Here is a 27065-nt window from a genome sequence, read left to right as displayed (position 1 = left end):
GTAACAATGCAAGGAAAGTTGAGTTTCATGACTGTGCTCATAGCAAAGTCTCCTTTCTGCCCCTCGAGTGGAGAGGTGAAGCCAGCTTGTGTGGGGGTGAGAGCACCCAGGGCTCTGCTTATTCCATGCCACTGCAGAATTTTTCCTTGGTAACCAAAATACATGGCCAAATTTCATCTTTAGCTCAAAAGGAGACATACCATTGTGGTTGTGAGGAAACTTCCCCATACAAACTCAACTAGCGCAGTGCTAACTCACTCTGGAGACGGCTGACAACTAACAGGGGTGTGAGATAAGAGTGCTTTAATCTGTTGCTTTGTTCAACAAAAAACTTCAGATGTGTTTGTCTCTCAGTCCTTCCACACGCTGCCCACTGCCAGAAGCCTCAGCTCTCCTCACAGCAGCTGCCAAAGTTTCCATCTTTCTCCCTGTACTTTCTTTAGCACCGTTGTGCACTGAAAACACTCGCAGGATAGTAAAATGTGAAACCTGTGTAGCCTTCCTATTTACTTTGGAACTCCTATTTACACAAGGAACTCTGCCATATTTACCCTCTTGTATTTAATTCAATAAAACTTATTTACCTGAAGTGGACACGAACTTTCCAGTGAGCTGTGGAAAGCGCAGGGCCACGCCACGGAGCTTGTTCCAAGTCCACGTGGAGTGCGCGAGGGCTTCCTGCCAGCGCGAAGCGTGGGAGGGAACTCGGGAGTAAGAAGACTCTTGTTGCCTGTTGAAAGGGTAGAAGTTCTAGATGTCAAGGCAAGATGACAGGTTTTTGAGTTTGATTCTTCCAAGGCAAACTGCTGACTGGCAAAGCAGGTTTCTTCCAAGATTGTCTTTCAAGTGCCTTTGCTTTACATTGGGTAAGAACTTGCTGGCTGATAGTGAAATCTAGTCAAGTTTTACCTGGGTAATCTTGGCTTTACAGTTTGGTATAGTTTAAAATTGAAGTTAGGAAAGCAATTAGTGTAGAAAATGAATATTGTTGTTGTTGAGAACCTGCCACACTTCGACTTTTCAGCAATCTAGGAAGCCTACAGGCTGGTGGGAGCTGCTCCGAGTTGCCTTACCCTTGCTCCTCCTGCAAAGAGAATAAGGCTGTCCTCCTTCCTATCCATATACCACTGAGAAAGGCCATCATACACAGGCTATTTTTGATCCTATTCCTTTCCATAATTATATGTAGCTTTTATAAACCTGTCTGCCTGGAAGGATCCCGTGTACTTTAGAAGGGCTCATTTGATCTAAATTTAAGGATGTCTCATGTCCAGTTGTGAAACTTGCTATTTTAGTTTGCCCTACCTACAGCTTTTACTAAAGCGAGGAAAAGGATAAAAAGAAGAGGAGAGACTGAAAAGTGTGTGTGTGTGAGAGAGGAGGGAAAGATGACTCATGAGCGGGACTGCATTTGAAAATGGAAAGGATCAAGGTGTCCTCATCATAAGAGAGAAAGTTATGGTTTTTGTGAAGGAGGCACATTAAATCATGGGGTCATTTGTCTTCTGAACCGATTCAGGTACACTTGTGCAAGGAGCCAGGAGCAGGTAATTTTGAAGAGAAAAGAATCTATTTAAAGAAAGGAATTTTTTGTGCAGGCTTTAATAGGTGATAGATTCCATGGAAGGCTTCTACAGGCTTTTGGGAAAAATCCCATTTAACTGTCCATTGCCTACTGGATAGTGCTAATAACTGCATGGGTATACAGCAAGGCAGGTGGAAGAAAGGGAAAGAGGGGGAAGGCAGGAGTGCAGGAAGCCAGAGGGGCTTTCTCTGAAGTCTGCAATTAATAGAATTTACATCTCGTGAATAAGCACCCAAGTTTCTGCTTTCATCCTCTATACTGTCTCTCCTACATTTCTGCTAATGTTCTCCTCTTCCAGTCTCGTTCTGCATCCATAAAGCTTCCCTAAAACTCAGAATGTCCAACAGTCTTGAAGTAACTCTTTCTGCAGGGTGTAAGCAGCCTGCAATTTACAGCACTACTAAAGGTGCTTGTGGTGTTCCCTAAAACGTTTGCCAGTGATACCCAACAGCTACCTCTTCTCATGTTCACCCTTCTTCTTTCCCTGCCTTTCTTCCCCACTAGCCAAAAGCTAAAAGATAACAAAGATGTAGCTGTCCAACATGTGAATGAGGCTGATAGGGAATATGTTTAATTTTGTGGAACACTTAGATTTTTTTATGTAGAAAAGAAAAAGTAGCTGTTGGTATGGCATTGGATTAAAAATTGGCTAAGTGACAGGAAAAGGGTCCCTTTGATTGCTTCCAGTGAGTATTTGCATTAATCCCAATACTATGGAGTGCTTTCATCGTTGTCCCAGAAGTAAGCAAAAAAACCCACCCCAAACCTGTTACTGATAGTAATTGGTAGCAGAATAGTAAATGATAATGGAGCTCTCACAGCTCGCTCTGTAGGCACATTCACACACACTGCATCTTTAATACAGCCAAAGGCAAAGCTGTGTGCCAGGGAGCAGGGAATGCAAGCTATGCCTCATGAAAGGGGGCCTGTATCCTGGTGAGCAGCACTTCTCAGAAGTCAGGAGTGGGCAAGCAACTGCACGGCAGCTTCCAGTGCGATGCGGAGGAGCAACGGCACCAAGGATCCCATCCTGGCATGTGCAACACAAAGAAACAGGAAAGGGGTTGCTTTTGCCTCACTTGAATGGTTTTGCTGCAGCTACTACTTAAAATGACGTAAGGGATTCAGTGCTAGTGCTTGTAAAAGGGAAAATGTTGAGAAGAGGTGATGAAGTTAAACACAGCAGCAGAAATTATTTGAGGTCTCTAAGAAATGCTCTCCTGGACAATTTACTCAAGCAATATTTTGCTTATGAAATTAATAGTAAGAGGTTATTTCACTGATCTACAAGATACAGTGGTTGATGTAGCTGATGGTTGTACTGCTATCCAGAGGGGTCTTGATGGGATGGAGAAATGGGCTGCCAGGAACCTGGTAAAGTTTAGTGGAGGGAAGTGCAGAGTCCTGTCTTGGGAGAGGAATAGCTCGATGATGGGCCCTGGTGATACACATCTGATATGTTGCATCTAGTTCTAGGGTTCACACTACTAGACATCTACTGGAGCAGGTCCAGTAAAGGGTAATGAAAGTGTCAAGGCCTCAGAGCATCTGATACTCAAGGAGAGTCTGAGAGAGCTGGGACTGTTGAGTTTGCAGGAGGGAGTGAAGAAGACTAAGCAGACTTGATCTTAAAGGTCTTTTCAAACCTAAATGATTCCTCGCAGTGGTGGGCAGTGACAGGACAGAAGGCAATGGGCACAAACTGAAATACAAGAAATTCTACTTGAGCATAAGATTTTATAGCGAGGATGCTCCAGGGCTGGAATAGGTCTCTTCAGTTGTGGAGTCTCCTTCACTAGGGAATTTCAGAATCCAACTGGGGACAGTTGCCCCCACTTTGAGCAGGACTAGAGGATCTCCAGAAGTCCTTCCCAACCTCAACCACTCACTGAAGGTGACTCTGCTGTTACAAGACTTGTTACATTGTTGGACTTGAGCATGACTGAGAGCCAAACCAATGCCAACTCGAAGTGGAAATTAGACCTTTTTTAAGTGGGGAGAAATAATAATGAGTTAATCCTTCCAAGTTTTGACAGACTGAATGTTTTGCACTCTAGCTTCTCTGCAGAGTTACTCCCTGCAACTTCATCTCTGAACAGCCTTGAGGTCAGCAAATGCATTTGCCTGCTTTTTGGTGGGAGCAACTGTGTTCATGATCCTTTCTGATGGCTGTATGCTTGCTTAACTTTCTCGTGTTACAGATTCTTAAAGTACATCCCAATCTCTTCCTCTGCTTAGCTCCGAGATGGCTTAACATTGCTAACGACTTACAGTAAAAGCTTAGGACTGTTATTTCTCATTGTCTGACTCCAAGTGCAAATCATTGCACCTCACCTGGGTCTGCTTGTCTCCTGGGAGTTTTTTGTCAGCTTTCACAGTGTCCTTTGGAATCCATGTAATATTTTTATCACCTTAGATAGATTCAAAGTACATTTACTACTTTTTTTTTTTATGCTTGTGTGGCACTATGGAACCAAGTTAAGGAAGTACTTAGGAATAAAAGGTTTTCCTGCTTCAGATCTGGCTTCACATAACCAATTACATTAACTGAACAAGTAGTGAGACTTAAGAACCATCCTACCTCAGGCAGTGTATTGAAAATATGGAGCTGAGATTGGTGTTGCCTTTATTATTTAAGAACAGATTGTCCTCCTTTGGGGAGGGAATAACCGACACTGCCATTCACATGCCTCTCAGTGCTCAAAACCAGTTTGTAGTGTTCTGCCGTGGTTTCTGAAGTACTTGCATGCAGATCCTCTTTGTCATGGATTTTTGGAAGCATGCATGATGTAGTTGGTTGCCAGTGAGTTGCCTGTCAGTAAGCCAAGCGATGCCCTGGTCTAACTCAGTGTGGGTATTTCTGGGGAGCGCAGGAAGGTTTGAGGTGCCAGGGTGGGAAATCTCCAACTGTGGACCTGTGCAGGCAAGAAAACGTGAGCTGCAGAAACTTCATGGGTGGAATTCTGCAGATGCTGGCCTTTCTTGTCCATGTTCTGTATCCAAGGAAAACAAAACTTGAGATACTGTGGCTTGGGCTGGCGATTTAGGGAGCAAAATTTGTGATGCAAGCCCAATCTTGCATCGTTACGGTGTTGTTTTGCAAGTGCTCCTCCTTCCCTTTCACTATGTACTTATTCATTACATCTTCCTAGAGAGTTTTATCTTATTCCTCACTTACAGAACATGTAGAATATAACTCTTCTCCCTATTCTTATGTCAATATATATGCCTAGTATACTACTACTTCAGTTATTAACTTGTGTATCTCATATTTCATGGCCTTTACTGGAATTCCCTCCAGGTAAGCTCATCCTATCCTATTCTCCAGCTCCTTTAGTGTCCTCCCTCCACCCTCCTAGGGCTCATTTGTTTAGTAGACAAGTTGGCAGACAATTGACAGTTTGAAAGTGTTGCTTTTTTAAGGAGCTGTGCTAATTTCCACACACAGAGTGGAAGCTACTCAGTGGAACTAATCCCATCACGTTCTTATTTGGAAGTTAATGACTTTTAAAAGAGTACTTTTAAAAATAGTCCTTAAATACAAAAGACAAAATAATCTCTAGGACTGACTGCCTTGTGATGATTTTTCTTTGGGACCAACCTTAAAACATTATTTCCCTTGGTCCAGGTGAGGTTTAGGCTTAGTGGTCAGGAGGCTGAAAGCCTCCCAAGGGCTGGAACACTTCAAGAAGCTCTGTAGGCACTTGGTGTTCTGTCACACACCCTAGGAATTAAACCACTATTTGCTTACTTTGCTCTTGATGGGTAATGTTAAAAGTGAATCTGTGTCTATATAATTGTCCCATACGGATGCCATAGGCAGAAATTACACCAAGAAGTGTTTCTCACGTTCTGCTCGCCCCCTGCCCCTCCCTGCTCGCCATCAGTTTGACGGTTCAGCGTCAGGCCCGTCTCATGACAGTCTTGTTTTCTTCAAAGGATGTCTGTGGTGAGAAATTACTGATGTGAACTGCAACTGAAACCCCCTGAGCTTTGCTCTGGAGGCAGCAGCCTTGCTAAGCGGTATCTTTGGGAACGGCGGTTGGTGAATAGCCAGTGGCTTTGACATCAGTTTGTAGGCCCAGGCTGGCGTTAAGGCCTGCTGGCTGGTGGCCAGGCTGGCTTTGCCACCATGGCCCTGGCCATGTTTCCCAGGCAGTGCCAAGGAAAGTGTCCTCTGCCACTCAGCCATCCCAAAACACCTGCAGACAGACCTGCCAGAAGCTGGTTGTTCTGTCTGTGCTTCTACATGTGAGTCTTGGCCATTTATCAGTATGTTTGGTGGAACTGTTGTCGCCAGAGCTTTCACCTTGCCCAGGCAGGTGCAGCTCAGCCTTGGGATGAGGGAGTAGCTGGTGCACAGAGCCGTTTTCAGGGCAGCTCAGGGACACCTCTGCTCCTCACCGTGGGCAGTTGAGCAGTTGAGGTGAAAACTGGGTGCAGTTTCCTGAAAATAACTTGTCACATTTCAACATGAAGTGGTAACCGGAGCCTTCGAGCTTCATCGAGTGCAAAGCCATTACTTCCAGTAAGAAGTAATTGTTTCACGTTTGGTGGAAAAGATTGCAAGAGAAAGATCTCGGATGATTCATTTCCTATGCAGTATAGGTGCAATTCTGTTGGTTTGAGGCCCAAAACGTGGCTTATGCTTTGGTTTATTTCTTGCACAACTCTTGTAATGTCCTTCCCCTTCTAGTGCAAAGGAAACAGCAAGTGCTGCATTAGTGTGGGAGAATAAGATAAGCTGCATGTTTTAGCAATGGATGCTATGCTAAATGAAAGCGATGAGACATAGGCTGAGCCCATGGCATCCAAGTAGACTGAGCGGAAAACGGAATCACAGAATCCCCACAGAATGGTGGAGGTTGGAAAGGGACCTCCAGAGCTCATCCAGCCCAACCCCCTGCTAAATCAGGCTCCCATTGCTCAGGGGGCACAGGAATGTGTCCAGCTGGGTTTGGAAACCTCCTGAGAAGGAGCCCTCACACCCTCCTCGGGCAGCCCTGGCCAAGGCTCCTTCATCTCAGCACCAAAGGAGTTTCTCCTTGTGTTCCAGCCTGAGCTCATTACGCCTTGTCCTGTCACTGGCCACCACAGAACAAAGACTGGCCCCATTCTCTTGACAGCTACGCTTTAGGTATTGATCAGCATTGGTGAGGTCTCCCCTCAGTCCAGACTAAACAACCCCCAGGCTCACAGCCTTTCCTTTCCAGAGAGGTGCCTCAGTCCCCTTATCATCTTGGTAGCCCTAATGACACTGAATAACATCAAATGTTGAACTACCCCAGCATCAGAGTTACATTAGCAGTGGTGACTGTGAGATACTCTGACCTTCTGGCAGGTCAGCTCCCCACAAGATACCAGGGTGAAAATCAAAGGAAACTAGAACTTTAAGATCATAATCCTCCTTCAGTAGAAACCACTTGCCCTGGGGCTCAGAAGAAATCCCCATCTTTCCTTGCTCTCTGTGGTTCAGCTCATGGTGTTGCATTGAAAAGCAGTTGAAAATGTTCTTCTGTTCAAGCAAAACCAAGATGAGAAGTGTGAAGTGCCACACTGGGGTAAGGCAACAACAACTGTTGAGCATGCCTGGAAGCTAATGTATTCCTTTCAGTGGGTGTTAAGCCTGGTGTTGTGTGAGGTTCTGCAGTAGTGATTGGGAGGCACTCATGACACATCGCTTCTGGCTGGATGTTCGACCTGAGAAGCGAAAAGTCATCCCTACGTTCCTCTGGCTTGGGTCCTACCTTCAAGCAAGAATCTGCTACTTAGTCTTATGGTTTGATATTTAAGCACTTACAGTTTGTGGCTTCCTGGGCACTTCTGATACTTCTGAGGGAACTGTGAAAGTGGAAAATTGATGGAAATAGGATGGCTTATATAGTCCTTGAAAGAAACTTCACCAGAGTAATACTATCAGCTTTCAGCTCTCGGGGACAAACACCTAATGAAGAGGGTCTGGAGATGATGAGAACGTGGTTTAATTTGGTAATTTGAGGTGCCTGTCACTGAATTGTAACTCCAGGTAAGGCCTACAGAGGGGATTTTCTTTTCATCTCCATTAGAAACAAACAATTTGACGGCAGCTGAAAGAATCATTTCAATATAGGAACTAAGCTTCCCTCAGTCGGAACTATAATGAGCTGATGCCTGATAAGCTGCAAAATAAAATGATAGTTTATGAAATACAAATTGGTATAATGGGAAGGATTTTTTTTTGTTCTCTTCTTAATACAATTGCCATTTTCTGAGAAGAAAACTCAGGGCTTTTGTGTTGCAGCAGGTCGATCAGGAAGATTTCTGTAAGCCGTGTTTTCGTTTGCTTTAAAACGCTTCTTTCAATGTTACTTTAAATACCAACTGCTTGTCACTCAACTAATGATCCTGACTAACAAGTAGTGATATTTCAGACTCCTGTTCTTCCTTGTGCTGGTTGTACAATGTATTCAATGTTCAGGGTGCTATTTTTGTGTATCTTTTCATGTGCTTTTACCTCAGTCTAATGAATGGGCCATGGGTAAAACTTAATTCTCAGGTCCTGTTTTCACTTGCTCTTGCTCCTCTGTGTTGGGGTAGCAGGGGAATGTGTACTTTCCACAGAGAAGCAATATTTTTAGGAAGAGTTGAGAGGAGTTTTAGAAGTCTGCTTTTAAGGACATACTTCATCTACTGCCTTTGACATGGAAATTTCTAGCTATTTATCTTCCTACCCTTTTCTTAAGCCTCTTTTTAATGGTTTTGTACAGTGAGAATTAACTGTGGTTTCTGAGTGGTGTGATACACATTATTGTACCTGTGTGCAGACCACTTTCTTCATGGAAAACTGAAATCCCTCTCCCTTCCAGGAGTTTGAACTGCAACTTGATCTCCTTGTTGCTCAAAAGAAATAGGGATGAACTGAGGAGTTGTCAGTGGGGGTCCAAAGGCAGGAACTCTGATGGTTCTTCTGCATCTTTCTGGGTGTTTCTTGGCTTATTACCTGAAATCCCTCTCCCTTCCAGGAGTTTGAACTGCAACTTGATCTCCTTGTTGCTCAAAAGAAATAGGGATGAACTGAGGAGTTGTCAGTAGGGGTCCAAAGGCAGGAACTCTGATGGTTCTTCTGCATCTTTCTGGGTGTTTCTTGGCTTATTACCTGCAGAGCTCAGCCCCTTCCTTGCTGAGAGCTCCTCTGCTTTCCCCTTTGCACCTCTCCCCACTTTTTGGCCTCTCCTGGTGCAGGTCGTTGTGTTTGCCATGCTCTCAGCTGGGTGCAGCCTTCTGGCAGGCACTCGGGGCTCTCCACATACCAGACTTTGTTCCATGGGGCATGTTGGAAATGCACAGCCTTTTTAAGTGAGTGCTTAGTTTTGAAACCAAGCCTGTGGAAATCACGTGTTGATTGGTAAAAGCGCCTGAGCCACAGCTTCCCTCGCTGCGGTCGGCATTTATCTGTGCTGTCTGGATGGGCTCGTATCCCCTCCCTGGTAATATCAGCATTGTGGTGACATACAGAAATGCTGCCATTTTATCTGCCCCTACCAATTGCAATATCTTCTAGAGGCTATGGCAGGCTTAGTCATCTGCCCTTGCTGAGTCCTTGTGCAGAGACACTGATGGAGACGCAGCTGAGCACTGAGACGTGTTTCTCTGGCTTGCTGCTTAGGCCACCATCAGTTATCACTTAATACACACCATTTATTCCTTGCTATGTTTGGTCATTTCCAATCTTCTTATTTTTCCTGTCCAGTCAACCCTCAATTGGAGTTTCTTTCCAGCTCCTCATACTGTTATTTTTTGGAGTAAGTTATTTTATCTTCTGTCCCCGTGTCACTAGGCTTTATCCCAGGTTATTCGTGCTCTCCTTCTGAGTTTAACTTTTATCCCTTTTGTATTTACATCAGAGTGCTGCTGTAATATACCCTGACTGCCAGCCAGGGGAGCAGGGGATTTGGATGTGTCTCATCCTGGATGGGATCTCTCAGGAGATGGCATGTGTGTAGCCTGGGCAGGCCCAAGAGCTGTGGTGCTTGCAGTTTGAAATGGAATTTGGCTCTTGATGTTTATAACAAAAATGTACTGACTACACTTTTCCAAGTGGTTGTCAGTTTGAGATGTTGAGGGAACGGAATATGCCCAGCTCATCATCCTTCTGTCAAATCTTATGTGCCTGCTAAAGCCTAATGGGTGCAGGAATATTTCAGACAAAAGGTTTTCAGAAGGTTTTCTGAGGTCTGTCTCTTGCATCCAGTAATAAAGCTGAGACAGACATCTCAGCGCACATAGCTTGGCAAAGTTCTGCTCTATGGTTTTATCATTGGAAAGAATTAGAGAACATTTTATTGCTTCTGCCCTCAAGCTTAGAAGTACAAGCCTCATAAAAAAATGAGGCTTTGGTTGGACATGGTGCAGTCTTCAAAAGCTGGTGCTGGCAGCCCCCCACCACAGCCCTTCCGTCTCTGCTGTCTTGACAGAACCCCGTGCTGGCTGTTACCTGATGCTTTGCACTTGGCTCTGTTGTGCCCTTCCAGAGTAACACTCTGACTGTCGTTTTGGTCTCAGTTTCTTTCTCCAAGCCCTGAAGATGATTGTTGCGTGGCACAAGAGCCAAGCCACTCGTGTGCCACACCGGTGCTCCAAGGGCCATGGGGTGTCCTTCTGCTCCTGCTCAGCAGCTCTCGGGGCTGACAAGTCACCCCCAGGGGATCATCTGGCAGAAAACTCACTTCTGCTTTGGAGGGAGACTACCTTGTGACCCCTTGAGCCAGCTCCCTGTGGGGTCTGATGAAGACCTGAGCAGAGAGAGCACAGGTATGGAAGGAGGATGCAGGAGAAGAGGTGATGACAAGGACCTGTTAGGCCCAGGCATCTGTGAGGTCAAACCAGCCCATTATGGGAATGAGCTATAATTGCCCATTTGTACTTTTCCCACCCCTTTTTCTCAATCCATGGAAACCTCATTTGCTCTTTTTCTAGTCTTCTGTAATCATACCTGCCTCCAACCTCCCCTCAAAAGCTAATCCCTGCCAAGTGAAGTTGCCTGAGGTGCTGCCTACTTGAAAATGCTTAGCTTATCCTAGGAGTTCTAAAACTATTTCCTTACCAACACAAGTGTTATGGAGACATTCTTGTGGGTTTGCCTCTGACATTAACTGAGGTAGCTATCATTTTAAACAAAAAGGAACTGGAGGTAAAAGGTTATAACTACATAGCAGCTGAGGTGATGCCTGTTTTTAGTGGTCTGCACTGAAGAATGGATCTGTAGTTGTATCTATATCAGGAACTGCTCATAGTATTGGAAGAGAGAATTGAGTCAAACCAGTTGATGCCACGTTTTTATGCCTCCACCAAGGGGTTGGCTAGAGTCTGGTTCAGCTCAATAGGATGCTTTCCTGTTCATCTCTTGCAGGATGTATCAGTTTGAGGCTTTAGCTCTTTCCTTGCGTGACCCTTTCCCAGCGCCCCTGAGAGACTTGACTTCTGGTTATAGTGCTCAAGTTTTGCTCAGTGTCGCTGAAAAGTTCTCAGTCCCTGTGTTTCTTACTCCACCCCATCACTGTGATGCTTTGTGCAGGTGCCCTTTGGCTTGTTACTTCTTAGCAGGTCCCACGTGTTGTGTCAGGAGATTCTGTGTGCTCCTGCTGATCAGACCATGCCAATAACGACACCACCAATTTGTACAAACAGCAAATTGAGGACTGTAGCAGAAATCAGTTATTCAAATCAAGGTGTTTATTTCCCTTAAAAGGGTCACTGATTCTACTGATCGCTCAACACATTTTGAGAGTTCTGAAGGGAAACATGACAGCAGAAAGCACTATGAATGATTTTGGAGATGGGTGGGAGAAACTGTGAGTTACCCAGGATCTCTAGTGCAAAGGCAAAGGCATTAGAAAGTCGTTGGTCTGTAAGTCAGGGAAGAAGTGTATTTGTTCAATTTCAGCTTCAGCCCTGCATCATATCAGGTTTGAAGTTAAAACAGGAAGGGGAAGAGGGCACTTGCTGAGTGACGTGTAACATCTGGCCAGGAATTCAACCAGGGTTTGCTGAAATTGCCTCAGGATCTTCACCAAGACCATCTAAAATACTTTGCTCTATCTCTCTCCCTACACAATAATTACTTTGCAGCATTTTCCCAGAAGCCATGGATATTCCTGGGCTGCCCCTAGGTAGCGTCCCTCGGTGAGACCCACAAGAGCTCATTGTTTGTAACCCAAGCTGAGTGTTTGGAACCCAGCACACACGGAGGGGCTTGTGCTGCTGCACACTGCCAAAGGATGCTGTTTATGTTCTCTCACTACCAAACCTGGTTGTTTGAAGTTCACAGGAGAAAGCTGTAGAGTGTGTAACCACAGAAGCAGGACCCAAGCGCCGCTGTTCACGTCTTGCCAACAAGTTGAGACAAAAAGTTTTCTTGTGTAGCACAGACCTAAGTTTTAATCCTGGTGGAAAAAGCCACTGCAGATCTCTGGATTTTTAAGTCTTTAGCGTTTCCCCTCCTCCTCACACCTGGTTTTGAGATTCTCTTTTATCTTTAATTGTATCCCTTTGGCCTAGTCTTCCCACGCCCTGAATTGTTCACTTTTCACTCCTCCTTCCTTTTCTCTTACAGTTCTCAGGGTGGAAAAAAACACCTAAAGAAGAAGTGTGAACTGCATTTGTCCCTGTGGAATAGCTGTAATCTTAATTTAATCCTATTACCTTGGCTAAACATATTAGCTGGATGCTTTTGTTAACAGTTGACCTTTGGAAAACACCTTTGGTGTCCTTGGCTTACAGACTGTCTGAGGAGGGAAGCAGAGATGTTTCACACCCTTGGAGGCTGTGTCGGTTACAAGGATACAGTGAATTCAGTTTTGCTCTGTCACCAATGAATTAGCAACTAGTTCCTTCCTACAAAATAGAGAAGAGTGGCTTGAACCTTCTGCACAGGCTGTTACACCATGGGTTGTTAGGAGTTTCATATGCTTCAACTTGCCTTTTAATAAGTCTGAGGTTTGCAAACCAAGTCCAGTGTAAAGGTGTTAGTTAGCTATCCATAAATTAATGCACAGAAATTGATTTATTTAGAGCCTTCTGTTGGTCACAGACCTGAAGTAAAACACATAAGATAAATCCACAGTCCAGAAATATCATGTCTGCAACTTCTTAGAAGAACATATTGTTTTATTTTAGTTCATCAGAGGAGCAGAATGTGAACCAACCCTTTGGGGTAAGTCTAAAAAGCAAGCAGAGAAAGTACTCTGAGTACTCTGAATTAATCTGCCTACTTGAATAAACAACATTCTTCAGAAACAGTTATTTGCCTAAACTTCTTTTTCTTCTTTTTCCCGTGTCTTCCCTTCTATTGTTAGGATAACAACTATCCCCAGATTTAATTTCAGTAACCTGAGTGGCATGGCAGGGTATAGAATTGTTTCCAAAGTTGTTAGATTATGTTTCTGTCTACAAACAAAATTCATATCGGTGGTGGGTTTCATTGCAGTTTGTCTGTGTGCTGCATAGTTTAACGGTTTGATGTGCTGCTTTTATTATTCATGACATACACAGCTTCCCCTTGAGCTGTGAGTGCAGCGTTTAGCTGGTTTTCAGGCGTCATCTTTCGAGTACTACTTCTTCTTCACCTGGCTTTTATGTAGGCAGCTTTCATGCAAACGTGGTAGTTAATGTGAAATAATTGTAGTGGTGCTGCTTTCAATGAGGACCAAAATTGTTGAGAAGCAGAGGAAGTACAGTTGTCCAAGGCTGCTTGTGATGTCTTGTCTCCTATTTCATAGAATCACAAAGTGGTAGGTGTTGGAAGGGGCCTTTAGAGATCATCCAGTCCAACTCCCTGCTAAAGCAGGTCCCACCTAGATCAGGTCACACAGGAACGTGTCTAGGAGGGTTTTGAAGACCTCCTGAGAAGGAGTCTCCACACCCTCCCTGGGCAGCCTGTGCCAGGGCTCCCTCACCTCACACTGAAATAGTTTCTCCCTATGTTTAAAGAGAACTTTTTGTGTTCCAGCTTCTTTCCATCACCCCTTGTCCTGTCGCCAGACACAACAGAAAATAGTGCTTCCCCAACCTCCTGACACCCACCATTTAGATACTTGTAAATATTGATGAGATCCCCCTTCAGACTAAACAGCCCCAGTTCCTGCAGCCTTTCCTCAGCAGGAAGATGCTCCGGTCCCTTGATCATCTTGGTGGCCCTGCACTGGCCTCTCTCCAGCAGTTCCCTGTCCCTCTTGAGCTGAGGAGCCCAGAACTGGGCACAGGACTCCAGATGAGGCCTCAGCAGGGCACCTTGCTGCCCACACTGTCCTTGATGCATCCCAAGATGCCATTGGCTACTTGCCCACAAGGGCACATTGCTGGCTCATCTTCAGTTTATTATCAATCAGCACTCCCAGGTCTCTCTCTGCAGAGATGCTCTCCAACAGGTCAATCCCCAGCCTGTGCTGCTGCAGGGGGTTGTTCCTCCCCAGATGCAGGACTCTGCACTTGTCCTTGCTGAACCTCAGCAGGTTCCTCTCTGCCCAACTCTCCAGCTGGTTGAGATCCTGCTGAATGGCAGCACAGCCTCTGGGGAATCAGCCAGTGCTCCCAGTTTGGTGCCAGCAGGGAACTTGCTGAGGTGCCAGCAGGGAACTCTGTCCCCTCATCCAGATGAAGTTGTTGAACAAGACTGGCCCCAGAACCCATCCCTGTGGAACTCCACTGGCCTCAGGCCTCCAACTCCACTCTGTGCCATTGCTCCGCACCCTCTGGGCTCTGTCATTCAGGCAGCTCTCCATCCACCTCACTGTCCACTCATCCAAGCCACACTGCCTGAGCGTTCTGATGAGGATGTGATGGGAGAGAGAGTAGTGCTTCTCCCAAAGGCATTTCCTTCAAATGCTGAAGGAAAAATTATGCACAAACACTGCCTGTGCACAGACTTACCTGGATACAAGGAGGTTTTCGGAAGAACCGTGCCTTTGTGGGCCCATACGTGCGTGTGCTTGAGAGGTTCTCTTTGTTTTCTGAACTGAAATGCTCTCAACTCAAGTGAGGCTGGAAATCTTTCATATGTGCTTAAGAAGATTCAGACTAGAGTGAAGTAGCTCATACAACTGTCACTCAGAACCATAGAATGGTAGTTGGCCCTTGCTTTAAGTCCTCTTTAAGGTTCCAGTAAATATTCACGTTCCCGTGTGATGGGTATGCACTGATACCTTGCTGTGAGGAGCTGAGTGCAGACTGCCTTTCCTATAGCCCCAATATTGTCTTTGATAATATGAAATACACTTCCATCCATCAGTTAAAAAAGTGATGTGTTTTTTTAACAGGCAAAGCGAAGGCTGGAGCTCGGGGAAAGCGGCCACCAGTATCTGGCTGAAGGATTAAAGACTCCAAAGGGGAAAGGAAGAGCTGCCACAAGAAGTCCAGATAGTCCAAAAAGTAAGGACACTTGTAACACACTGTATGGCACAGAGTTTCTTATTTTACAGCACTAAAGTGGTACAACAGGCTGCCTTGCCTCGTGTGTTTCTTGCTGTCCTCACCTGGATGCGCAGGTAATGGACTCGACCCTGCAGCCAGGCAGCCGAGAGCAAGTGTGCAGGAGCATGCAAGGTGGGTGCAGAGCTGCTGCGAAGGCTCCTGACTGCCAGCTCTGTCTCTCTGCCTGCCAGGCAGCCTCCAGGACCTCTTCAGCCAAGGATGTGAAGCTGGGGATGCTCAGGAGAGGTAGATGCCCACCAGCCTAAATGCTTGTCTCTATTGAGGCAGGCAGGGGAAGTGAAACGAGCTGAAGTTGTGAACTTAAAGCAGACAAGTAAAGCAACCACAGTTGATTTAATTAAATTTTATTAAGCTACATGAAGCCTGTTTTAAATTGAGGTGCTGTGTTGTTGCAGAAGTTCAGTACCATTGGGAGCATAGGACGCTGGTGCTGCAGTGTTGATGAGGCTGTGCAGAGAACTTCTTGGTCAACGACCAGGAGCTCATGTCATTTGAGATGGGGGTCAAGTAGCCTCTTGCCCTTATCACTCTGATCCTCTTAGTCTTTTCCAGACCCCAAAGGAAAAACAAACAAGCAGAAACCACCCTGCTCTAAATTCACTGGGTCACCTAAGCGATAGGAATATTCCTCTGTTTCCCACTGCAGCCAAGCCCAACTCTCCCAAAGCCTGAGGTGCACGTAGCTGCTTCTCTGCAGACGGGCTTTTCCTTGCAAAGTCACTGTGTTCTTCAAAATATTTCAAGGCACTCTCAAGGTTTGCTGTCGGGCAGGATTTCAGTTTGGACTGACTTCTGCATTTAAATGTGGGACCTGAACTCCCCCAAAACAAGAAAATGACCAGAGTCAGCCTAAGATCCATCCTGCACAGTCCTTGAAGGGAGTGAAAGGTTTGAGATGCAGCAGCCCAGGAGGCTTCCAATAACGGCTGGCTCGTTTCCCTGACACACAGGCCTTGAACACTGCAAATGAGAAGTTATTCTGATCTAAGCATTTAAACTCTCAAAAGCACATCTGTTACATGTACAGACACTTCATTTGTGTGTGAAAACAGCAAGTTGTCTGGTAAGATCCGAGCTGATTTAGACACTCTTGCCCAGTTTGAGCATTGTTTGGTTATGGAGAGATGATGGTTCTGAATTGTGCCTCCCCTCAGTCTCCTCTCGTGCACTCGAGTTTTCTGGAAGCTGTTGGAGTCTGGTGCTGGCTGTTGAGCGTCTGTCATTGTGTTCACCCACTGAAGTACACCTCAGTCCTGCTTAATTGCATGTGCAACAGGGGGAAAATGAAAGCCTGCTGAAAGCTGGCTATCGGCCTGTGGAAGGAGATTGGTAGGGGAATTTTTGGTATTGCTGCCAGGATAAATAGATACCAAAAACCCTCTTGGGACTTGACGTGGGGAAAGCTGAAGTGGAATATTGCTGTATGTATCCATCAGGCTAATGGAAACATTTGCATTTTGAAAAATGTATGTATTTGCTCATGTACCTGTGACTTCTGGAAAAGTACATCTTGAAATGCAAATAAACACCCAGCAGTAAGGTTGTGTCTTCACGCAGAGCCTTGAGAGATTTCTGTAGTGGAAATGAGAGAAATGCCTGTGCTGTGTATCCTTTCATTTCTGGATGCTGCTTTTGGAATTAAAATGAGAAAAAAATGATTTATCTGGGGTGTTTTTGTTTTGGTTTTTTTCTTTCCAAGCTCCAAAATCTCCCTCAGAAAAGACTCGTTACGATACATCCCTCGGCCTTCTAACGAAGAAGTTCATTCAGCTGCTGAGCCAATCTCCTGATGGGGTCTTAGACTTGAACAGAGCCGCAGAGGTCCTCAAGGTGCAAAAAAGGAGGATTTATGATATCACCAATGTACTGGAAGGCATCCATCTCATTAAGAAAAAATCCAAAAACAACATTCAGTGGATGTGAGTATTCATGATCCTTCTCCGTTTCCGCTGGCTGATTTCGCAGTCACAGAGCAGCAGTGTTTGTCTTCTCCCACCTTCCATTCTAACGCTTCCCCTCCAAGCAATCATCCAGAATGCCTTCCACCAGGATAAAGCTTTCTCTTTGTTAACACAAGTTTTCAATGTACAAATAACATTTGTCAGGGAAATTAGAAGCCAGCGTTTTGTCTGAATACTGGATTAACTCATTGGCTTCTGCAAGTGGAGTAAGTTTTAGGTGCTGCCTTCCTTGGCCTTTTTCTGGTTGTGGTTAGGGGAAAGGGGAGCTACAAGCCAGAGTTTTTGGAAATGCTTAGAAATATTTGACTCTTCCATCTCATTGTCAGTTACAAAATGTCTCATCACGGTGAAAGCATGCTTTTACTAGAAAGTGTCATTTTTATTGACTTGCTGTGGGCAGGTTTAGGGAGAAAGGGCCAAGAACTTACCTGCAGTGTAAAACTCTGCCTCTTCCCTTCCCTGTAGCATAGAGTGCAGCTTTGCAGAGGTCATGAAAGCATCCTCCTTTCCTATCTGTAGGGGCTGCAGTCTGTCAGAGGATGGTGGCATGCTGGCACAGCGTCAGGGCCTCACGAGGGAGGTGACTGAACTGACTCAGGAAGAGAAGAAACTGGATGAGCTGATCCAAAGCTGCACGCTGGACCTCAAGCTGCTAACGGAGGACTCCGAGAATCAGAGATATCCTTTGGTGGTATTGTTTTCCCCCAAAGCCTCAAAAGTGGTCAGTCTCCTTACTGTAGTACTGAGACAATTCCTCTATGTAGTGGGATACAAAAGCATCAGAAGTTGGCTGAGGGGTTTTAATGAGCTTCTATATACAAGTTAAGCCACTTGCACCTCTAATGCTTCAGGAAGGTCAGAGAAGAAAAGGTGGTCTCTGAAGGAACCTGTTAACATCTGTGTTCACATAAGGTAGAACCAAGAATCTGAGAGACAACATCCAACAACCCTGTGCTTTTGTGACTATTTTGGGCCTATTTTGATACTTTGGCTGTAGACACCCTTTGTAATTAACTAATTCTCCTTTTCACCAGATCTCGCACCTGTTATCAACAGAAGAAAGCATCTTATTAAATGCTGATGTGAACAGTTTTATTACTTAATTTGAGTAGTTCTTAAAGAGCATCTAATAAGGTGGACTTCTGTTCTGAAGGCACTTTTTACTGACCCTCTCACAGCTCTATGAACTATGGAAATACTTGTCTTTTGGCTGAGTTTCCTACACATTTTGAGACGTAAGTGAAGATCACCAAGTGGCAGAGGGAGTGGGGTTGGAGCTGCCTTCGGCTAAGAGCTTGATCCATGAAGAGATGTGAGCAAGCATTGATCAATCTCTTGATCCATGAAGAGAGCAAGACAAAACTGAGCATTATGATTCTTTCTTTTCCCAGTGCTGATCCCTGCCCTGCCACTGCTCCCCTGGGATGGGCGAGGAGGGATCAGCAATGTGTTGGCCTCATGCTTTTGGATTTAAAGGAGAGCCTATTCCCCAAATCCTACTGGGAGTCAGAGATTACTGATACAGTAGTGGTGGTTTTTGAGGAAGAAACGCAGAAGCATGAAACCTGGGGATGAATATGAGGGCATCCCAGTGCTGCGCTTCGCTCCCTTTGCTGAAGTCTGACATGAGATGATCTGTTGAATACTCATAGAGCTGAGAAGCCTCTTCCTTTGCTTAATAGCTGAAGACAAGGCTTCACCTTTTGAAGGTTTTCTTATTTTCCCTTGTGATTAGGTAATGTGCTTCTTCAACTCCATTATAAATAGAATCAGAAAGCAACTGATGGCTACCTTGAATGTTTAGTGATACGCCCAGCGTTAGTGCAGAGCCTTTGGCTACAGCAATGAAAATTGCTCATGTTTTCGTTTGGAAGCCACGGGATCTTTTCCTTTGTTTGTACAGCAACACCCATTGCTCCTGCAGTATGTACTTTTGCCTTTGCAAATGTTACAAAACATTATTAAATGAGGGGTAAAAGCCTTGGAAAAAATCATTTGTGGATGAAATCTGACCTGTTGTTTTGCTTCTTGAGCCGGTTGTCCCAAGTTAGATGGGAGATATGTTGGTGTTGTGAGCTTGGGCAGTCTTGTCTTGCCATAACTGTGTGATAGCACTATGCATTTACCAAAAGTGTTCACATTTACGCCTCCAAAAAGTAGAGTCATCAATTCATCTATTTATTCCTATGATGTAAACATCATACTAGATACCTGACAGATGACCAAAAGTGCTTATGTGTGGCTGTTTAACAGTCCTTTTTTGTGACCAAAAGCACTGTGGCAGCTCAGTTACAGGGGTCAGTACATGAGGCACCACCTTGCAGTTACCCACCAAAACACTCCTTGTGAGCTGGACAAAGTCACGGTGAACAGCAGAACGATCCTGTTCCTTCTGTGCTTATGCAGAAACAGACTTTCTGTGTTGTCAAGTTGAAGTACTTGAAGTACTTGGTCTAAGGTAAGTGAATATAGAGATATATGAAAGCTGTACAAATATTTCTATGGTTATGTGTGTTGTATAAATGAAAACTGAAATGATGGTTTGTCCATATCTTGTGTATGTGTGTCTATAGCATCGATCTGTAAATCCCTTCACATTTTTTGCTGTGATTTCTAGCTCTCTGCACTTTGGTAGCAAGTGTGTCAAAATAACCTCAGTTGTCTCGCAGTCTGTGAGTAATTTTGGGTTGCTGAGCTTTGGTTTGTGGAGCTTTACCACACAATAGGCAATGGGGAATCCTTTTTGTCAGCTGGTAGTGGCCTCAGCTGTTAGAGCAAAGGGAAGTTCTCACACAGTTTCACTGCAGTTGTGGCCAGTGCAGAGAACAGAAAACTTTGGGCTCAGAGCAGCTCAACCAGGAGGAAATGGAAAAAGAATTTATAGACTTGTGCCTCTTGTAGTAGTCTGAATGTATTGTAAGTGGTTCTGGGAAATTCCTTAACAGTGCTTACATTAGCTTATGTGACGTATCAAGATATTAGAAAAATTAGTGGCCTTAAAGACCAAACTGTTATAGTTGTGAAAGCTCCTCCAGAAACAAGACTTGAAGTGCCTGACCCCGTGGAGGTAAGGAGAGGCAGGCATATCCTGCCAGGTGGTATCTCACTTCTCTGTAGCTGGGGTGTGTGTGTTGTGAGCCTTGCTGTGTTAAGTGATGCCCGGGTTGGGTGACGTTGGCGTCCAGTCCTACACTCACCTGTCTTGAGAACTTGAGAGATATTTCCTTTTTAAAAGGAAAAGGAAACTTTAAAAATGAGTTCACCCAGGGCAATTGTTATTTGTTCTTTTTCTCTCCACTCCAACTTGCCTTCAGAGTAATCCACATTGTACATAAGGAAGAGCTCTTCCTGGACAGTGGAAGATGTCCCGTCTGTACCCTTTACATTCAGCTCTTACTTTGTAGCTTTATGTAGTTTAGAAGTTCATGGATAACTCAGTGCCTTGAGCATCTTGATGACTCATATTACTGATAGTAGAGTTTGAGACATATGTTTTCAAGTGTTTAGGTTATTTTCCTCAAGCATTACAGTTATTGTAGGAACTTGTGTTTGACTCCTCGAATCCATTCGTGCCCTTCCTCCTTCCATCATCATCTTTGCTTTGACACTGATTTTACACATCTGTGTAAAACTCTGTATGTTCTGCCAGTGCACTTTCTATTTGCCATCATGAAGTCTGCAGGGCATGAGGATTTCTTTTCCTATTTTATTATAAGCACTTTTCTTTCTGCAGCTGTCTGTGTCCCTCTCCTCTTACTCCTTGTTGCCTCTTACTCCTCAAGCCACAGTCTCTCTCCCTGAGTTCTGGCTTTTGTACATGAGATGCCAGGCTCTCATTCTTTCCTCCTCATTTTGGTTCATCTCCTTCTCATGTAGATATCTTGGGTAACTTAGCTGCTTCCCTTACCTATGTCACAGTTGCAGAGGAGAATGCTTCAGGTGGCTTTTCTTTGAAGGGAGTAGCTTTACTTCATTTTCCTCAAGGTTTATGATCCGCACGGTTCAGCCTCATGTAGGATTTTCTGTCTTGCTGGCAAAGTGTGCTGCTTGACACTAGTTATGGCAGACCCAAGTATGTTGGGCAAATGTAAATAATTTGCTGGAGCCACTGCTTTAGAGATTGAAAAAGTGTACCTATGCTCCTTTGTGGCATTATTCCCTCACCCGTGTCATTGGGTGGGTTCCAGTGAGCCCCAGGGCTGCCTCTGGATTCCCTGTCGCTCCTTTTCTAAACATTATTGTGGAGTCATTCTCTGGAGACATTCCAAACCCACCTGGACGAGTTCCTGTGTGACCTACTGTAGGTGGCCCTGCTCTGGGAGGGGGTTGGACTTGGATGATCTTTCAAAGTCCCTTCTAACCATTAAGATCCTATGATTATTCTTCACTTGCTTATACCCCTAAGGATTTCCATCCTTTGGTTTTTTTTCTCCTGCCTTTGTCCTTCATTTCCCCTTTGAACTGAGGTGCAGGTTTGGGAAGAATAAATCATTTTGCTGCAATGAGCAGGGGATCTCTTTTATCAGTATCCATAAACATATACTGTCATTGTTGCTTGCTTTCCTGTTTCTTTCCCCGGAGCACCACGCTTTCAGTTTTAATTTGGTGAAGTCAGGCAGGTAGAGATGCCCTCTATCATTAAAATTGTTGTCTGGACCTCCTTTACCCCAGTACCCAACTTATTCATTTAACTTTCAGCTTCAGGCAGTAAAATCCCATTTCTTTCTCTCCTTTGCAGTTACATTTCAGTGTCTCTTTTTGCATACCTCAGTCACTCAATGGTACCTTCTCCAACTCCTGCTCTTCCCATCTTCTTTTTTCCTAATTACCTATAGCATTGCCTTAAATACTCTGAACTGTTTTCTCTGCCCTGGGGATTCCATGATTGGTTATTGTTCTCTTTTAATTGCAAGTGCTTTATATTCTGTTGCATAACTGTCAGAAGGCAAATAATGTGAGGAACTTTTTGTCAAAGACAAGGTAAGATGTATTTGAAAGAAGCCTGCAAAAAAGTACATAATGCCTGCATTCAGGCTTCTAAAAACTACTGGTGCAACACATCTGGGGGTTTATTTGTAACCAGAGTCAGTTCTGACTTTCCATCACAACACAAGGAGCAACTTTGTAGATTTTCTCCCTATGTCATCTTGTTTTATTGCATCCTTGTGCCACAGTTAAGAAAATGAAACTTCTTGAGATGAATCAGGAGTTCCCATTATTGAGAACGAAAGTGCCTCCTTGAGGGGGCAGAAGGACTTGTACAGGCAAGTTTGGGTGAAGAAAATGCCACCTATTTTTCATTGTGATTTGGAAGAACTTCCCTGATAAACAGGTGAACTTCCACTCAACTTATTCAGTGTGAATAAGCGCTGAAGGCTTTTGGGGGAGCGGGAAGAGATGTTTTGGCACCTTTTAAAAGCAGAAGCTTTTACACAAGTGCATCCAATGGTGTTGTTATGGATAATAGAAATAAACCCTGTGACTTGCATCCCATAGTTCTCTTCCATCTGAACACCACAGGCTTTGTTAGGAGTTGAATCCTTTATACCTCTCTGGTAATGACCCAACACATGAGGGTAGGCTTCCCATAGACAGTGGGGAAAGCTTTAATGTTCTCTTCCAAGTCTACGAGATCGGCCAAGCCCTTCACATCTTCCAAAAAACACCCCCGAAAGCATGTGGGACTTAAAGTTCTTTTGATTAGTAAGAAATGTACTCAAGTGCTCCCACCCCTGTAAGAATTTCCTGGCTATGGTCAGTCCTGTGTTGTGCTGGCTGCTCTAACATCTTCACGCCATTTGTTTTGTTAGCAGAGCGCATTGATACATTTATCCAGTACTCAAGGACCTATTGAAGTTTATCTGTGCCCAGAGGAAAACGATGCCCTCAGTCCAATGAAAACCTACAGCCAGGACCACAACGGGAATCTTTCCAAAACCATTTCCAAAGGTAGAATGAGTTGTTTGTGATACTAATGGCCTTCCCTCCTGCTCTCATTCATGATTTCAGGTTGAACTGCAGGTGCACAGCTCTTATTTTCTTTTTGGCCTTCATTTTTCTGACAAGTCAAAAGCCAAGGTACCACTTTTCCACGGCGCCTTTTTGGTTTATGCAGAGGGAAATGTGTTTTCCTTTGCATCACTTGTTTAAGATGAGTTTCCAGTTTGCAGATCACATGTAACCAAAGTCTGTGCAGTACTGAAGGTAGAAACGATCCCATTCCTTTTGCATTTTCAAATAGAACAGTAGCAGCCAAGATTCTCCTTGAGACAAGAGGCAGAAATCATCACAGAACTGTAGATTTCTGTGTATGGGTAAATGTGTATATATATATGTGTGTGTATTGTCGAGCAATCCTTTGTAATGTAGCAAAACATTGTTCAACATCATCAGCGACCTGGATGAGGGGACAGAGTGTACCCTCAGCAAGTTCCCTGCTGGCACCAAACTGGGAGCACTGGCTGATTCCCCAGAAGGCTGTGCTGCCATTCAGCGGGATCTCGACCGGCTGGAGAGTTGGGCAGAGAGGAACCTCCTGAGGTTCAACAAGGACAAGTGCAGAGTCCTGCACCTGGGAAGGAACAACCCCCTGCACCAGGACAGGCTGGGGTTGACCTGCTGGAGAGCAGCTCTGCAGAGACAGACCTGGAAGTGCTGATTGATAATAAACTAAACATGAGCCAGCAATGTGCCCTCATGGCCAAGAAGGCCAATGGCAGCCTGGGATGCATCAAGAAGAGTGTGGCCAGCAGGTCAAGAGAGGTTCTTCTCCCTCTCTACTCTGCCCTGGTGAGGCCTCCTCTGGAGTCCTGTGTCCAGTTCTGGGCTCCTCAGCTCAAGAGGGACAGGGAAGTGCTGGAGAGAGGCCAGTGCAGGGCCACCAAGATGATCAGGGGACTGGAACATCTTTCATATGAGGAAAGGCTGCGGGACCTGGGGCTGTTTAGTCTGGAGAAGAGGAGAATGAGAGGAGATCTTATTAACATTTATAAATATCTAAAGGGTGGGTGTCAGGAGGTTGGGACATCCCTCTTTTCTATAGTAGATAGTAACAGGACAAGGGGTGATGGGATGAAGCTGGAACACAAAAAGTTCCACTTAAACATAAGAAAACATTATTTCAGTGTTTCAGTGAGGGAGCCCTGGCACAGGCTGCCCAGAGGGGTTGTGGAGGCTCCTTCCTTGGAGGGCTTCAAGACCTGCCTGGACATGTTCCTATGCGACCTGATCTAGGTGACCCTGCTTCTGCAGGGGGTTGGACTGGATGATCTCTAAAGGTCCCTTCCAACCCTACCATTCTGTGATTCTATGAAAAGAACCTGGAGGCTATTTTGCTTTCCATTGAAACGATGCTTTAGGAAAGGTCCTTGATGCAGTGACTACTTTGATCTCTGTCTAATGTTTCTGATGAGATTAAGAGTCATCTTTATCTTTTCTTTTTTCTACTCCCCTCTCTTCCAGAAGTGGCTTCTGCTAACTCAGGACAAGGTGACTGCTCAGTAAACATGGCAACAATCTCTCCGTTGGCGTCTCCAGCCAACCTGCTCCAGCAGACCGAGGACCAAATTCCCTCAAACTTTGAAGGACCATTTGTGAATTTGCTGCCTCCTCTGCTTCAGGAAGACTATTTGCTGAGCCTTGGGGATGAAGAAGGCATCAGTGACCTCTTCGATGCTTATGATTTAGAGAAGCTTCCTTCCTTGGTGGACGAATTCATATACAGCTGATTGTCTTAAACGCTGCCCGTTGTCTAAATGATGTTTTTAATGGAATCAAAAAACCTGCCGTCTGAATTCAGAGTTCTCTGCTACTTACTCTAAAATAGCGTTATTAAACAAACTAGGTGGATGTTTCAGTTAAATACTCCCTCAAATACTAGAAAGGAGGAGGTGTGAAGGCTTTTTTTTGCAGCAAGGCCTTCCCCTTGGCCCTGAGCTCCAGCACCTTGAGAGTCAGCGAGCAGGTGACCGTGAAAGTTTTGTCTCCACGCTTCCCCCCTTCCTCCTCCCCAAGTCTCTGCTTACGGGGAAGGGCTCAATGAACTGATTTAGTCCTCAAACAACAATTTTATACTAGTATTTCAGGTTGTGCCTTCTGCAGAGAATGCATGTGTCTCTCTCTTTTGGTTTTCCCCCCTTTCCCGAGTGTCGCAACACGGATTGTACCTGCAGCTGAACGTAAACACGAAGTAACGCAACAGATATTGCAAAGATGGAAAGGTATGAAGCTCTTGCCACTTCTTGGAGTAATCTCAGATTTTAAAATATGCTCTTTTGTGTGTGTGTGTGTGTGTGAAAGTAGTTTCTGTTGGTTGGGGTTTCTTTTTAAGCTAGATCGAAGATGCACAGTTCAATTTTACAGCCCCCGGTGTGCATTAGAACTGGTACATAAATTTCTTTGTGGTACTAAGTGGGGCTTTGTGTTAAGTGCCTACTGGAGATGCACTGTGGGTTTTTCCCTCGGTGGAAAACACTTCTGCCAAGCTTTGTTTGCTCAATACATCATATTTATCTCAGTGGGTTGGCTTCCTCCGCTTCCAGCTTTTGACAATTCCCTTTGCCAGCAGAATGGAACTGATTTCTTTCTTTTTCTCTCCAAAGTACATAACTGTAAGTACCACATCGACTCAGCCACATTTGTTTTTCTGCAGATCTTTGGTAGCATAGCACCAATATTTATTTTCTTTGAAGGTGAGAAGAGTTCTAAGAAGTCTTAAAAGAATTTGGTGGGGTTTCTTTTTGGTTTGAGTGTAAAATACGTTGCCACGTTCTGGGCTAAATGAAATGTGGATTAAATGACACCCATGTAACCCTTAATATTTGCATTACTGGTGTGCTTATCTGACATACTCATCAGTACGACCTGTACTGTAGCAGAATATCCCAAATGCAGGTTTTCTGGTACCATTGAGTTGCTGCTACAAAAGCTCACACACGAGAAGGCAAGAAGTCCCAGTACTCATCAGAAAACTATGACTGTGTGAGCTTTGGAATATAACAGATGTATAAAAGGCAACACATAGAGAACTGTTAAACAGTGTTAAGTGTGTGTTTATATGTACAAACGTGTGCATAGCTCCTTCAGCAGTTGTATTTAAGTTGATGTACGTTCTCAACTCACACTTTTAGTTTCCCTAGCAGTTTTGTACAATAGAGAATTGATTTGTAAACACTGCCAGAAGATTTTTTTTTCTAGCTGGTTTGTAATTTTTTTAAGATGGTTTTGTTGGGTTTCTTTCTATCATTATTTTTAGATGTGGACCTGTAAATAAAAACTGTAGTATTTAAAAGCTTTTCGTCTCGTGGAAGAGCAAAGAGTCGTGTGAGCATGAAGAGAGACAAAGGGGCACTTTTGTGGGGGGAGAGAAAATGAAGACTAACGCAGACCATCTTGTTTTCTTTGTACAAATTAGACACTTGTCCCAGTGTGTGTGGGCAAAATACTAATCTAACTTAGCTTTGCATTGTATGCTAGTTGAAAAAAAAAACACCTCTGTAAAATACTGTAAAAAAAAAAGACAAACGACAAAACCCAACAAAAAAAAAAAGCTTTTATGGTGAGTTTTGTAAATAGATTTATTAAGGGATGACCTGTTCTCTAGCTGTGATCTTACCACTTCCAATGGATGTCATTTGAATAAATTTTGTATGGTAATGAATCAATAAAAAGAATTTTTTAAAGAGTTTAGATTTGTATACAGCCCCTTCCATCCTCCTTACCCTGGTTGCCCCTCTCTCCCTTGGACCCTGGTCCTTCGTGTTTCCTTACTGCTGCTCACACCCATTCCACACCAGATGTTTTAATCCCATTTTTTTTAATTACACAGAGTCTGGCTTTTTTTTTTTTTCCTTAAACCAGACTGAAAAAGAATACAAGGCACATCCAAACAGACACAGGAGAGCAATAGGTTGGGATGACACAGGTTTATTCTTATTTATTCCCCTCTTTACCATGAATTACGAACAGACATCTAGTGAACTTCATAGAAAGGGGGTTACTGTATTAAATGACATGAAAACACTGGCTGAGGATCTGTTTAACCTTCCTACTGA

General features: G+C 44.4%; 1 protein-coding gene across 3 annotated transcripts in view; it reads left to right on the top strand.

The window, feature by feature from the left end:
• E2F3 (E2F transcription factor 3) overlaps positions 1–26659 on the top strand; it is a 41692-nt gene extending 15033 nt beyond the window's left edge. For 2 of the 3 annotated variants that reach the window (XM_061994898.1, XM_061994900.1), the window contains exons 2-7: positions 14878–14989; positions 16752–16971; positions 17533–17693; positions 19968–20080; positions 22824–22962; positions 24475–26659. In XM_061994898.1, coding sequence (XP_061850882.1) covers positions 14878–14989; positions 16752–16971; positions 17533–17693; positions 19968–20080; positions 22824–22962; positions 24475–24740 — 1011 coding nt within the window. In that variant the 3' untranslated portion in view covers positions 24741–26659. The remainder of the gene's footprint in view (positions 1–14877; positions 14990–16751; positions 16972–17532; positions 17694–19967; positions 20081–22823; positions 22963–24474) is intronic. The other variant, XM_061994899.1, reaches the window with a different exon arrangement.
• The last annotated feature ends 406 nt before the right edge of the window (positions 26660–27065 follow it).

Source organism: Colius striatus, chromosome 4 (assembly GCF_028858725.1).
Source record: "Colius striatus isolate bColStr4 chromosome 4, bColStr4.1.hap1, whole genome shotgun sequence".
Lineage (NCBI taxonomy): Eukaryota > Metazoa > Chordata > Aves > Coliiformes > Coliidae > Colius > Colius striatus.
This window is presented reverse-complemented; position numbering and strand designations above follow the sequence as displayed.